General features: G+C 35.0%; 1 protein-coding gene across 2 annotated transcripts in view; it reads left to right on the forward strand.

The window, feature by feature from the left end:
• LOC145668460 (coiled-coil domain-containing protein 13-like) overlaps nucleotides 1-15,978 on the forward strand; it is a 66,563-nt gene that overhangs the window by 25,275 nt on the left and 25,310 nt on the right. For both annotated transcript variants that reach the window (XM_081736352.1, XM_081736351.1), the window contains exons 4-5: nucleotides 5,572-5,767; nucleotides 13,498-13,736. In XM_081736352.1, coding sequence (XP_081592478.1) covers nucleotides 5,572-5,767; nucleotides 13,498-13,736 — 435 coding nt within the window. The remainder of the gene's footprint in view (nucleotides 1-5,571; nucleotides 5,768-13,497; nucleotides 13,737-15,978) is intronic.

The following is a 15,978-nucleotide window of genomic DNA, read 5'->3' on the forward strand; positions in this document are numbered from 1 at the left end:
GATGAAAGTACAAATATGAAGAAGAACGGTGTAATTTGTTTTCTGGAGAAGTCATAATTAGGTTGATGTGAATGAAATATTCTTTGATATCTGGTGGGAAACACCTGAGCAATGCAACTCAAGGATGAATGTATAGAGCATACAATATTTATTTACATATGTATTTGCATATCACTTTTGTTCATTTGTATATATGGAAATGATTATTATTTGCATAACGATATTTTATATATATATATATATATATATATATATATATATATATATATATATATATATATATATATATATATATATATATTTGATAAAGAGTTAGTTGTGGAAGCATAATTATATATTTTAGTAATTTATATTGTGTGTTGTGTGTAATTTCGTTTATATATTGAATGAGGCATTTTATTGTTTGATGAATTAAATATCATAGCTACAGAATAGCTGAAATAATGAAGAGTTACATTCCTTATTAATTATTATATTGAATCGTATGAACCCTCAACATTGCTCAGAAAGTCACAACTTAGAAGCAGTGTTTGAACAAACAAAACAAAAAAAAAAGAGTTTTAAAGACAGAGTCTTTGTTTCCTACGTTAGCAGTAAACAGAATCTAGAACAGCATTGCTAACTGGAATAAGTAAATTATGGGTGTTTGCTTCTGCATCCGGCGTACAGAGGTTAACTAAAGAATATAGTCGATAATATCACAATAGGAGGCCACGATGAAAGAAGGAGTCTGCAAGTCGCTCTGCAAGTCGCATACAGCTATTGTTAAAACGTACAAGAAAAGTTCAGGGGTACATGCGAAAACACAGAAAACAATGAGGTGTCAACTTTCTGTGAGTTGACCAGTTTTCACATTTCGAAAGGGGGTTAGCGTTTCTCAGCAGCTATATTAACCGTCAAGGAAAGTGAGCCTAGGATTTTGAATAACACTGATAGTTGCTTTGAAAACGAGAGAGAGGGAGTCAGTACTCTCAGATGCCTTCACCCCTGTAATGTAAATACATTTCCACAAATAATTCTTTATATATGTACAAATTTTCTTGAACCTGTCGTAATCGTAATATGTAGCTTAGGTTAGGCCGTATCTTGTTGTATATTTAAATTTTAATATAATAAGACTTATTTCAAATAGTGGTAGTATTTCCAGCAGCCTCCATGGGGAGGAAGCATGTTGCTAGTAACAGCAGAAAGATTGCCGTCCCTAGCAGAGGGTGTCTTGGTGAAAAACAGACACACCTAAAATCTTTTAAATTCATTAAAATATATGATGACAGCTCTTCAGCGCATAACCATGTTTGTAAATATGTATATAGTTAATTTTAATATTGTGTTCTGCTTAGTTTGTACTTAAACAGCAAGACTTTTAATAATAATACTTAAAAACAGACGACCATGCAAGATGGGATATCTTTGTTATACCCCCATCAGATAGCAGCACATGCTTGGACAAGAAAGTACTATGCAGGTGGCCAATATTGTAGGTGGTTGATTAGTGTTTGATAATAATTTCAGTGCTTTAATCGAAAGTTCACACATTATGATATATATCGTTCAAAAGCTTAAACTTGTGGGAAGCCAGTGAAAGTGTTGACATTTAAAACAGATCCAAGTAACCAGACAGCCGTCTCATCAATGGGAAGAGATGAGACCTCCGAGGGAGCACCATAACATGGAAAACTCCAGTGAACGCTCAGAAACCAACAAAGAACTGGAAATTGCATCGGTGAAATCTCTATCAAGAAGAGTGCACGAACATTATCAATTTAAAAAGGCCTTAAAATAATAAAATCTAAAATTTTAAATATTTTTTTCGTCTGTATAGTGAAAGTGTATGGATATTTTTCGTGTGTGCGAATTAAATACACCTATTCCTATAGATATCGTGTTAAATTCTTCACCAGGAGGTCCTCTAAGGTATGTGACAAAATTTTCAGTAATGTGTTTTCTTTCCAGCTGTCTGGAGTTGCGGAATGCCATCACGGCATGATAACAGCTGACATACGTGTTGGTTGTGTGTGAGTGATATTATTGGTAGGAATAACCTGAAGTAAAACCACACAGTGCCTGAAACTTAGAGTCTCAGTTCATTTTGTTTATTTAATCAATTTCTCCTTTTGCTCTACCGATTTTATTTAAATAATTAATTTCATTTACATTATATTTATAATAGTTTGTGTTTGCATATGTTTTCTTATGCAGATTGTGTCGGCCATCAGCCGTCCAAAGGTAGGTTCTCTGCCTCTCAGTCTCACACTGTCTCCCCCTTCACATGGACTAAGGTCACGTGCCTAACATCACATTCAGAACACGCCCAGCAAACAGGCTGGGGTACCCAAACAGTCAAGAGGGGTGTGTTGTTGAACATAATAGAATGAAAGTGCACCACAGAGAACACACAATTGCGAGTGACTTTTCTGTATGAATTCAAACTGGAATATTCTTTTACAGCATTATGAAAATAACATTAACAGAGCATTTGTTCCATGAACGCACAATGTGCCGTTAGTTTGTCAAATTTCGTTTCGGTAGCACATTGTAAAATGAAACTCATTGCACTGACCAATATCATGTTCGGATGATTTCTTCAGAAACGCTGTCAAAGCAGAAATTCGGAAGAGGGTTTGTGCAATTGCAAACGAGGTAGTTATACACCGTTCCACTGATAGTTGGTGGCTCCGTGCAATCGCTAAGGTGAAGTTGAACACATGGGTGCCACATGAGTTGATACCGACCAACAAGAATCGCCGTCAAGAGGTGTGAAGTTCTCTGAGTATAAGGAATAAGTGGAAAAGTTTCTGCATCGGATTGTCACTTCAATTTTAAAATTTCCCTGCTTGGATAATTCTAAAATGCCAGGACAGTAGTTGGATCGTGATCTATATCCAGGAAAGTTTCCCAAATCACATCTCCACCCACAGATGTTCTTGCTTGTAAGGCGATCTGATGTGGGAGTGATCCATCATGCCTTCCACAGGCGAGATGAAACCATCAGTGCAGATCTTTACAGTTCTGAACTCAACAGCGGTTATTGACAAAAAGGTAAACATGAAGTTGTTAGGGCAGGTGGTGGTTTGGAGGATGTATCAGCTAAAGAGGAGAAGGAAACAACTTTTATGTGCTAAGGCCCAGACGATCATTATAGGATATTACAGACATTTTCTGTTGTACAAAAGTGGCATGTTCGTTGTTGTTTTAACTAGTACGTATTGCGAGGGTCAATAACCTTGTGGAAGGGGTTAAAACTGGTACGTGTGTCACATGACATATTAAATTGTTGATTTGAACCGTGTAATAAACTGTCACCAATGTAAAATGGCTTGAATATTTTCCCGCACTATTAAATCATTCAAAGTCCTTGTAGAAGGAAGTTTTTCGCGATCTAGTTTAAATTGATTTGCAACCATCTTGTTTTGTGACATCAGATGTTTGTTGTACTTTCAGTACGGCAGGCAATTATGCTACTACTATGTTCATCTTTCCAAGGCAACGAACGAAGTCAGATTTGCAGAACGATGGCCCACCAGGATCATTCTACCGATGCTCAAAATTAGGCTGGATGACAGAGTATCTGTTTCTTGAGTGGTTAAAACATTTTGCTTCATTTACTAGTGCTTCAAATGCCAATCAATGCTCGTTATTCTCGACAACCAATCACGTAATGCATCTCTTGCTAGCTATACTTTCTGTAGAGATAATGGGATTGCTATGTTATCTTTACTGCCCCATACATCACATAAACTCCAATCATTAGACAAAATATTATTTGCTCCCCCTGAAACAGGCATTTAATGTATTTATACAGTGTGAGATTTTGTTGAAAAGCAGAGAAAGAATAGCTGTGATATACCGAGGATAGTGAGGGAATCTTTAGGAAGAGTTGCTAATGTAGAGAAAGTTGTATCTGGATATCAGTCAACGAGAATCTGTCCTTTCAATTCAAATGTGTTTTCCGATAGTGACTTTCAAGCAGCAAGAGTTTGTCAACCCATTGGAGACATCAATGATCAAGACGTTAGTGGCAGAGAAAGTGGAATTAGAAATGAACACAACATTGATGTTAAAGTTTCGGTTAGGATTGATTCTTCTGGCAATCAACAATCGTTGATAGTCAAATGTTAGAATAACCAACTCACGTGAGCCAGAAAGTAACGGGTAACTCACATTATCTCAACTCGACTCATCAAGAATCTTCAAATTTAATTTTACTGACAATTCTTGTAACATATAATTGGATTCCAATAACTCAGAATAATCTTTTCACAAGCACCAGTTTCTTCCTTGATGGTATCTCCCATTCCGACACCATTCAAAGAATCTCAAGGAGGATGGAAAAACAGCACAGTGAGGTTATAACCTCAACTCCAATTAAAGAAAGACTTCAGAAAAGAGAAGAAAATAATAAGAAGAAACAGCGGGTTGAACAAAAGGACGAAGTTCAGGGATGAAAAAAAGACAAGAAACATAAAAAGTTCAGCTAGACTATCGCAAAAGTTCTAATATGTGGACGTGACATTCCAAAGAAGAATAGAATTTTTTCATAATATGAAGAAGATGAAAGCGACAACGCAGCCATGTACCAGCAGGATACCTCATCTGACGAAGATTATAATGAATTTGATTTCGTAACTTAAAAGATATAATGAAGATGTCTTTTCTGTTTGTGATAAATTTCTAAAGGACAATGAGTTGTGGTATAAGTGTTCAATATGTATAAACTGTAGTGTCTGAGAATCAGAACGGAATGCATATAAATGTTGATTACTGTTAGAAATGGTGATAGCAGTATTCATTTAACTACTAAACACTTAAAAATATCAATGTTGTATTCCTCAAGTTAAAATTGTAAGTCTCTTTAGGAAACCATGACGCTCTGTTCGACATTGCCAAACGGTTGGGCAATTACGAACATTTTGAACATTTTAGGAAAAGTTTAATTTGTTAATATTTTGGATATATTTTTCTGTATCTTGGAATGTCGTTTTGTAGCTTAAAGATTGTAAAACCATCAAAACCTTCAAATTTTATTCAATAATTTTCTTCATATTGTCATTCAACCCGTAAGTGTTCGCCATTACCTTACTCTCCCCTACTATACTGAATGCTGACGTCAGACGGAAAATGTAAACAAACCAACTAATGACAGGTAAGTAGCCAGTGAAGCAAATTATTACATATACAAATGACGTCACGCGAAAAATATAAACAAACCAGTGAAAGTAGGTACTAACATGTGTTATCACCGGCCTTGTCTACCAAGATAGGAAATGACTGATGTAAACCAATAATTTTATTAGAAGAAGTCAAGCTCGTATCATTATTTGTTAACAAGGAAAATCTCTTCTCATATTTGAAACAGTATTTTCTTACATATTAAATGGGCATTTATCATTCATCAGCATTGTAGACCGCGTGCAAGAGATAAACATTTATGTATTTATGTATTTTCTTGGATTGCATTTTGCTTCTATTTTATAAGCATTGTGCTCATTACTTCACTGTTATATACTTTCACTATAGCATATTGGGCACAATCATAAGTCACTGAAGTAAAGACTATAATACTTCTTATAGGCATTGATGAGCGAGGTTGGTGAAGGTGTTACCGTACAACAAATTCTCTCAAATCCTGGCTCGTGGCGAGGCCGTTCTCAGCAAATATTCAGTTTACAACAGAAAGTGTCGGAACTTCAAGATAAGTTGAAGCATTATCAACAATCTTCGAAGGATGGCGTGGAAGAAAAACCTTCCTCTGGCAGTGTTTCGTCAGGTTTGTATAACCCAACTATAAAGTAACAGTAATTAGAAAACTATGTAATAGAATACCCTGTAAGCACCAAGACAGTTGGACTAAAGTGGATCAATGTTAAAGCACTTACCTCTGACGCGTGGGGCCCCTGGTTCGTTTCCAGTTTCCAAGTGGGTGTAGTGATGAACTTTTGGAAGTTTAACGTTGAAGGTGGTTGCAATTATTAGACTTCCAGACTATGCTATGCATAAGTGTCGGAGGTATTGTAGAATGGCTTTATCCGTCCGTCCGTCCACATGAGAGCAAAAACGGTAAAAGATATTGAGACGCATGTTTTTTGCAAACGATTCAGCGTCCCAAAAATAGGTTCCATCACTTTCGTTGACTCTCCATTCAAATTGGAACTGGTTCAAATTAGGCATTTCCACTTTCAATGTTTATCGCTATAAGATGAAAATGGTAATGGATAGCGAGAAGTAGTTTGTTGCAAACGATTCAGCGTTCCAAAAATAGGTCCCATCACTTTCGTTGACTCTCTATTCAAATTGCAACTGGTTCAAATTAGTCATTTCCGGTTTCAACGTTTATCGCCATAAAACAAAAACAGTAACAGCGAGAAGTTTTTTTTTTTTTTTTTCAAAGATTCAGCTTCCCAAGACAGTGCATCATGACTAAAACCAGAAGTGCTTCAAATTTAATGTTACTTTCAGTTCCAATACCGACTTCCACAGGGCAAAAACAGTAAAAGATATTGAGATGCGGTTTTCTGCAACTGCTTCAACGTCCCAAGAATAGGTTCCACCTTCTCCATTAACCCTTCATCCAACCTGGAAGTGGTTCAAATTATCCACTTCCGGTTTTAACGTTCACGCCATAGAACGAAAATGATAACAGACAGCGAGAAGTGATTTTTTGCAAATGAGTCAGGTCTCAAGGTAACATACCACGACTATCCTCATCACTCTGCCAAAATCGGAAGTGGTTCAAATTTACTATTAGTTCTGTTTTCAATACTGATTTTCATTGAGCAAAAATGCACGAGATATCGAAATGCGGTCTTTTGCAATTGATTTGGCGTTCTGAGATTAGGTTCCATCTCTCCCATTAACCGTCTATTCAAACAGGAAACTATCTATCTATTAAAATCTTACAATAGCAGTTAAAAACGATGGCTAGCTCCCCCAAAGGGTTATGCCCTTTATATGAGAAGAGAAGGAAGAGGATTGTGGATAGAAGGTATATGGTGCTGGTCTATGAGTGCATTCTTTATTTATTAGTTTCAATAACAAACAAACAAAAACAAACAACATGTATATTACGAAGGTAAATATAGAAATAGATGTGAATATATAACAGCAGACATTATAGCATTATGCTATAATTATGAGGATCGGGAGTATGTACTATTTCAAGCGATGGCATTGCCTTTATTGTGGTATGAGATCATATGAAGGACATTACAGCGTTAATGCTATAATCATAAATGAGGGGAATGTATGAGATGGAAATGAAGTGCATCAGACGTCGCAACACGTGGGATATGTTAGTGGACGAATGAGCTTATCTTCCGGTCCTAGGGTGGCTCAGGACCATAATGGAGACAGTGGGAACCCTGTTAGAACAAAAGGACTACTGTGCAACATAGGATGGAAATATGAGAGGTGAATAATAATCGGTTTTATAAGCAGCAACGGCATGAATGTTGGGATGATCAGGGAATAAAGTGTAATGATATAAAGAAAATAGAAGGGAAAATGAAGTATGATGAAGGGGGTGAGAAGGGTATAAGCTAAATAAAAGTTCATTGTATCTAAAAGAAGGGCATGTCGTACCTCGAACCATTTAGTAATATACTTCAGTCGGAGTGTATCGAGGTGGTATAAAATATGGGGAAAAGTTAGGAACTCGTAGAGTTCATGTGCAGGGCTGGGTAATTTAATGCGGAATGCAATACGTAATGTATGGCGTTCTAGAATTTTTAGTTTCTCGTAAAAAAAAGGGGGGAGGCGTTTATCCAAACCACAAATCCATACGTTAGTATTGGCCGTAGAAAAACTTTGTATGTGTTTAGGACGACAGATCATTTTAGGCCCCAAGTCGTTCCAGTTAAGCATCGTAATAGATTCAAACTATTATAAGCCTTAGCGACAACCGTCTTTAAATGAGGACGCCAGGTAAGGTGTTTGTCGATGGTAAGACCAAGATATTTAACGAAATTAGCGGGTTTCAGGCTAGTGTCGTCAACGGTTAAATTGAGATAAGATGGATTTTTCTGAATTTTGTTAAAAACGCCTGAGCTCCAACCTATAATTTGGCTATCAAATCTTTCATTTACGGTTATATGTAATTTCACGTTTGGCAGGGACAAACATTTTAAGTGTGTGTATTTTAAATAAATTATTTAAATACAGTACATCTTTTTCATAAAGTTTATGTTTTAAAATTATTGTTCAAAGCCTTTGTACTTTAATAAGCCTTCTCCAAAATCAATGCAAATGAACTGTGCTGCCATCTTTGGAGTTCTTTTAGACTATATATTTGTGGACGTTTATATGTTTATGGCCAATCCTTTCGACAATGAGATATCGGAAACTACAGGCTCTAGAAAGATGACGTTTTCACTGATCAATTGCAAATTTTGCGTAGATTGTCCAGTTCTAATTGAATATTTAAAAAAAAAAAAAACATGGCCATTATTTCATTATTATATTCTTACGCGTACGCTGGAAGTGTTGAAATTAAAAAAAAAACTAAAGCTCCATATCCTACGCATTATACATTCCAACACCAGGTAGTTGTATGTTGGGGTTGTATATATATCAGGCGTTTGTTTCATGGCCAAATAATAATGAAAAAGAAAGGATAACCATTTCTCCAGTCTAAGATGAATCTTTATTTTTGGAGTGTGTTGCCCAATGAACACCATATATAACTGACGTTATAATTAATTGTGTGTGTAATATATTTGCTTATTACATACTGCATGCAAGAAGAAAGAATACACTTATCATATTGAATTAGAAACTTCAACCGGAAGTAGGTTCAAATTTTGCAAACGGTCCGAGATATTGAAAAAATAATCAAAAAAATCTCCCTTTTAGAGTATAATTTACGATTTTTATCACGATGTCTTTGACTTTTGTCTGTAATGTAAAATGTAAAAAAATGTAAAATTTTAATGTAAAAAATAAGGAGATAGATTTTTTCGCTTCAGTAAAAATGCTGCTGGAGTGAATGTGTTCCAGTAGTTTATGCAATCCGTGTGAGTCGATCTGCCTTTGCAGCATATAGCTACAGTATGTCGTTTTCTGAATTGGTTGTTCGCGTTTTCTGTAAATATTGCTCGTTTTCAAGCCACACAGGTGTCATCTTGCGCCATGTGAGCTTTTTCGGTGTACAAACACTCTGTGCGTGGATTTTCTCGGCGTTTTTCCGTTTCCGCCTACTTTCTTCATTCCACCATTTCAGTCATTTCTCATCATTACCATCTCCCTTAGCCTTGGTGCATAATCGTGGGACGTTAAACTAGACATTCATTTCATTTTAAAACATATTAGTGGTGTTCTTCTTCCAAAACTAAAGAGAAATGTAGTATTGAATACCGTACACCATAGGTGTTGACTACATGGGTATGGCCTTGGTTTCGAGACAAGCATCTGTTGGAAATTTTTAATGTATGCTCATAAAATTAATATCGAAATAACATTTTCATGACATTGACAAAAACTTAGTGCATGTTACCGCAAGTTTGATTTTATGGGCGGATGTTTATAAGTTGAGTAATTGTTTATCAATATAACTTTTAGACTCCTTAGGTATATGGCACATCGAGGATTGAGCGATATAACATTATACTACAACAATAAATCTATATTATAAAATTGAATGTGACAATTTTTTTGACTCCTAATCTCTTGAACTACCCGACCGATCTCGATCAAATTTTCAACATAGATGAGGTTTGGACCTGGGGGTGTTTTCATCATTTCACTTTGACGGTAAAACTTAAAGGAGGGGAGAAAGAAGAGTTATAAAATAATATATAAAACTTACTAACTCTTGAACCAAACGACCAATCTCGATCAAATTTTTAACATAGATGAGGTTCAAGCCTGGAATGTTATATGTCAGTTCACTTTGACGGAGCAACGTAGGGGAGGGGGAGATGTACAAAAATCAATATAAATATAATAAAAGTGACTAAGTTTGTGACTTAATAACTCTTGAACCGATCTCAATCAAATTTTTAACATGTATGAGGTTCGGTCCTGGAAAGGTGTTTAGAGTTTGTTTCACTTTGATGGTAGAACCTAGGGTAGGAGGAGCGGAGGGGTATATATACAGTATATAATAATAATAATAATAATAATAATAATAATAATAATAATAATAATAATAATAATAATAATAATAATAATAATAATAATAATAATAATAATCTTATATATAAAAGAGAACGTACAAAATCCTTTGTTCCCTCATCACGCTAATACGGCTGAACCAATTTCTTTTATTTTTGGGGGGTTATTAGGATTTGGACCCTAGATGGTTTTTATCATATCACTTTAATTTTTAATTACCAGTGTCTTGAGATAATTGACCATTCAAGTGTCCATAACGTACAAATCCTTTGTTAGTTATTCATCATAGGTAAAAATAAACGTATTTATATGCAACCCGCATGACCGTGTCACTCGGCGGGTTAACATAAATGACAGGCGATATGGTTTTTATCATATCACTTGAAAGCGAAAAAGTAAAAATTATCTAAGTAACAAAGTTTATTGCGTTGCGGGGTGACCGCAGCGAAGCGGGGTGAACGCTGCTAGTAATAATAATAATAATAATAATAATAATAATAATAATAATAATAATAATAATAATAATAATAATAATAATAATAATAATAATAATAAAACTTAATAACTTTTGAAACACCCGGCTGATCTCAATCAAATTTTCAACATAGATCAGGTTCAGACTTGTTTTTTTTTATCAAATCACTTTGACGGTAGAACTTATGGGAGGGGATGGAAAATGTACAAAAATAAATAAAATTTAATAACTCTTGAACCACCCGACCGAACTTGATCTCATTTTCAACATAGATGAGGATCGGACCTGAGATGGTTTCTTTCATATCACTTTGACCGTGCAGTTTAGTGGAGAAGGAGGGGGAAAGATATTTAAAAATGATCGAAAATGACCGATATTAAATTTGAATCTATAGCTTTGGGGGTCGCTGAGACGAACAGTGACACTTGTGATGCCGTTTAAATCCAAATTCAGCTCCGCAACTTGGGGAGGAGGAGAGGAGAATAACATAAAAATAATCGAAAATGACCGATATCAGAGAGCACTTTACTAATAGTAAAAAAGTGACTGACTAACGAATTATTATTATTATTATTATTATTATTATTATTATTATTATTATTATTATTATTATTATTATTATTATTATTATTTTAGCTTAACCCAACGAAGTGGGTAATTGATGCTAGTAATTCATATTCACAAGTGAGACTTCAATAACTTGGAGTTTGATGCCGTTATTTTGTATTTGTAATATAGGTCAAAAGTATTTATATAAATTTATTTTACACAAAAGACATAGACAGTTGAGTTGTTTTCAGTTTTCACTCAAATTATTCTAAAATATTAAGAGGTTTGATTATAATAATTATTATTTTAATTTTCTCTCTCTCTTTTTTTTTTGGGGGGGGGTCAATATTGCTAAACATTTCATCATCATCATAAAAGATATTCTGCCATTATTGCAGGTTACTTACTGCAACTGACAAGGTTCGACGTTCGGTGGACCTCAGCCTCTTCATCTTGACGCAGCAATTTTCTGTTTTAATACCTTCCTTCAACTAATCTGCTTCGCTCCCTCCCTCTCTTTCCTTCCACAATACCCTCTAGCACGTCCCTCATAATACAGTTCCTCCTCAGCCAATATCCTAACAGTATCTAAAATTCTTCTTTTTTTCTAATATTTCTAAGACCTCATTCGTTTTCCGTTCAACACAGCTAACTTTCTCCTTTTTTCTCCGTGCCCATGTTTCGAAAGACTGCAGCTTTTCCATTGCTTTTGCGTAATGTGAATGTTTCTGCCCCATATAGTACATATTGGAATCAGTAAAAGAAAATTTCAATATTTAATTGGAAGTTTGTTTAATACAAGGATTAGCTAATTGTGGTTGAAAAGAAAAATCTGACGCCTTTAGAGTGTAAAAATAATTTTGCAATTCATAGTATTTCAATAATCTGTGCCGTCTTGATTTTCTTTCATGCGTCTCTGGGGTAGCCTCCCCAGTTTGGGAACCAGTGGAGTGTTGGATCTGTTAAAAAATATAAACAAATTACGAAACGTTGTGATTTAGGCATATCTTATAAGTAGTGAAGCGTGAGCACCCAATAAAAAAAAATAAAGATCATCCCCTATGTTGTACACTATCATCATACTTACACGAAGGTAAATTATATTACATTTAGAAACATACATTGTATTTCCGTTACTATTGGCGCATTGTAGAATGGAATGAAATGAAATCTTTGAGTTTTACGTCCCACGCTTATGTCGGTTAGGCTAAAGGAGAAGGTGATTATGAGTAATGAATGAATCGGTGGAATTAAGAAAGTGGGAGGAAACGAAAAAACCCCGAGGAAACCCATGCACACGGTGTTTGTCCACCACAAAGTTCACTTGGCGGGGGCTGGGTGGCGCATTGTAGAGTTTATTATCCCTTATATCCATAGTAAAATTTACATATGAAAAGCTTGAGATTTCTTAAATGCAAGACTTGCAAGACTCTTGTATGCAAGACCAAGACCAAGGCCAAGACTGGGTGTGCAAGACCAAGACCAAGACCATGACCACCCCGGTCTTGGTCTTGCATTTGCTCATTACTAATTTTTATCAAGACATCTTTCACTTGTGTCTGTAAAAGGACATGTACAGATGTGAGGAATGACGCTGAGATTCATGCTCATATGTGAATGATACGGTGTGTAGAGAGGGCAGGTTCAGCTAGTTTCCCGTTAAAAGTTTAACACCATAGAACAAAATTGCTAATAGATAGGGCACAAGTAGTTGAAATTTACTATTACTTCCTGTACTACTTGAACTTTGAGTATTGAAATACCATATCATTGAATTTTCAGGTTTACAAATAATAATAATAATAATAATAATAATAATAATAATAATAATAATAATAATAATAATAATAATAATAATAATAATAATAATAATAATAATAATAATAAAAATGATATCATGTCTATTCCTTTGTACTAAACTGGTATTGCTCAAAAGTATTAAAGCGATCATGAGGAGTAATTCAAGGAGATGTTAATCATTATTTTATTTAAATTTTGTACCGAGAACAAATAGGATCGAAGTTACAATTTACATTACAACAAGAAAATACAAATTACTAAAATGTGAATATAAGTCCTACTTCTTGAACATGTAGGCACCAGTTCAACCTTTCTATATTATTAGCTTGGTGCGAATGAAATGCCCACTTGATATTTGGTGGGAAATTCAGCTCAGTAACACACCACAGGAACGGACTAAGGTCACTCGTCTGACGTCACACACTCAGAACATGTCGATCAGAGAGCGGTACGATGTTGAATAGAATCGTCTGAAAGCGACTTTAGATCTTTTCTCGCGCTCCAGTGTGTCCTTAGCCTGTTGACACGTTTCAAATTGATCGTCTCTGTATCATCTTCTCTTGTAGGGTCTGAGAAAATGACAGCTACATTGCGTCAAATGGAGAAAGAGAAAAAAGCAGCTCAACAACAAATGGCGCAACAAATAGAAGAACTGAAGTCGCAGCTGGAAGAAACTCGTAAAAGGTCTGAAGCCAGCAGACTCCGGTGTAGAACACTGGAAGGAGATGCCACCGTTTTGAGAAGCAGAATTGCTACTCTAGTGGATAAAGCAAAACATGACGACGAGTTCATCACCATACTAAATGTATGTATCTCGAAATAATTTTTGTTTTAAAAAATTAAAGAAATTTTATGCAATGAACCTTTCTATTTTAGCCATTATCTTTTCATTGAAAAGTGACCAACTTCCAGAAAAAGGTGTACTTTGAGACAAAACCTACCACAGAATTAATATTACGTATTGATTGGTATTTTATAAATAACGTACAAGATTCCAATAGTTATATTTACAACTTCAATTTTTAATAACTCAAATTCTAAGATATATTTATTTAACTGCGATTTTTCGTAGATGATGCAGAAATTCGTAAAGTTTTCATCGCCTTATTTATACACCTCAATCTGAGCATCGTTTGTTGCACGGAGCATATCCAGTCTAAATTCAATTTCCTTCCATGTACGCTCTAATCATGTCATCTGTAATTGTGTTGAACACATTACTCGAAAGTAAAAAGTAAAAAGAAAGCAATAGGTGGTAAGGCCAGGAAACACTGTTCTTATGTATATAATAAAAATCGTCTTTCCTATTATAGTAATGGATTTGTCGATCATTAAGCCTACCTTTAAATCATATTTGAGGATTGAGTCAATTAACGTACATTTCATTGATTTAGCCATGTGTTTCGTTACGACAACAAATGAATGACTGGACTGGAAAACTTCTCCTACAACCAAACCATTCAAAGTCTAGAAGAGCTGGTATATCAGAGAAAGGTCGATTGATCTTCGCTAATGCATACTCAGTTCTGAAAATGCGACTTTATGTATCCATGATATTTGTTCTTGTCTTGCAGTTCCTTTTCACTTGCTTTTTTCCCGTATTTTCACGCACAGTTGAATAGTTGCATTGCACTAATTTTGTGATCGTAAATCTTTTTTCTTTCAGATTGCCGTCGTTCATCATCAGTGCCAAAACAAGATACGCTACACTGTTCATTCTTTAGATAATTTCAGTCCTTGAGATTTGTGTACACTTAAAGACCCGACATTCTTACAAACTGAAAACCCGAGTTTCCCATTAAGAGTAACTAAACATTAGTTTTCCTTTTATTCTGTAACCATTGTTCTTTCTTCCAGTAAGCTAGAAAACTTTCTTCGTTACTAGTATCACTCACACTCATCCTACTCATGTTAGCTTCATTTGAACCATTATTTTTGTTTCTTGCGACAGAACCACTCAAATCTGATGATCGTAACTCACTAACATTACACTCATTATTTATTTATTGCATATTGAACACAACAAGTGTATACCCATTGACAGTGTTCAGTAGAATACATAAATGAATACATTACATAATATCTGTTCTGCATGCTAAACTATGTAGTCAAAGTATTTTTTATATGTACATTAAATATACCTATTGTAGGGCATTTTACTTGGACGTTATTATATATCGTGCATATTCTCCTAATAGATTATATACTTAACACTTTAGTACGTTGGTGTGGTTCATGGAATGTTTGTAGCCGTGGGCGCATTTTCCTGTTTGGAACATAAAGGGACATTTCGGACAATAATATTAGCGAACCTATCTCATTATGTATAAGTTTATGCAGAAAACACAGAAGGAAATTAGCTCTTCTTGCTTCAAGAGAATACATTGAATAGCTTGGTAAAAGTTCAAGATATTTTTCGTATTGAAGTAGATCCCCATGTCTTTATATATTAAATAGCGAATAACTTTGATTGAATTGCTTCTAATTGGTGTGTATGTTTTTGCGCACTAGGATTCTATATTTTGGACGTGTATTCCAGTTTGGTACGTACATTTGTATATAGAATTTTAAGAACATTAGTGTTCTTGAATTCACTTCCAAGTCTCATTTACAGTTCGATTTAGGTGAATACGAAACGAGAAATTTGGTCTTATTGATACGCCAAGATCAGTTATTTGGTCAACTTTTTGCAGTGGTATGTCGTTAACATAATACCCAAATTCCAAGTAATTTCTTTTTCTCGTATTTCTCAGATATGCTATCAGTAGAATTTTCAGATATATTCTGATTTCAAGGAGAGTCCAAAATAGGCAGGAGGTAAGCCTTGACAACATTGGACATCCAATGCTTCAGAGGGAAGTCGGAAGTGTTAGGAACCGGCAGCTCCATGTTTATTTGTGTTCGGAATAACGTGTGATGAGATGTATTTCGTTACGGTATATTTCACGTTTTCTTCATTTATAAGCGTGAAAGAAAACATCGCAGCATGTGTTTTCCCGAGTACGAGAGACCGTGCTGCTACGATCCTTAACACTTCCGACACTGCA

The sequence above is a fragment of the Thermobia domestica genome, chromosome 13, assembly GCF_964235325.1.
Source record: "Thermobia domestica chromosome 13, izTheDome1.hap1.1, whole genome shotgun sequence".
Lineage (NCBI taxonomy): Eukaryota > Metazoa > Arthropoda > Insecta > Zygentoma > Lepismatidae > Thermobia > Thermobia domestica.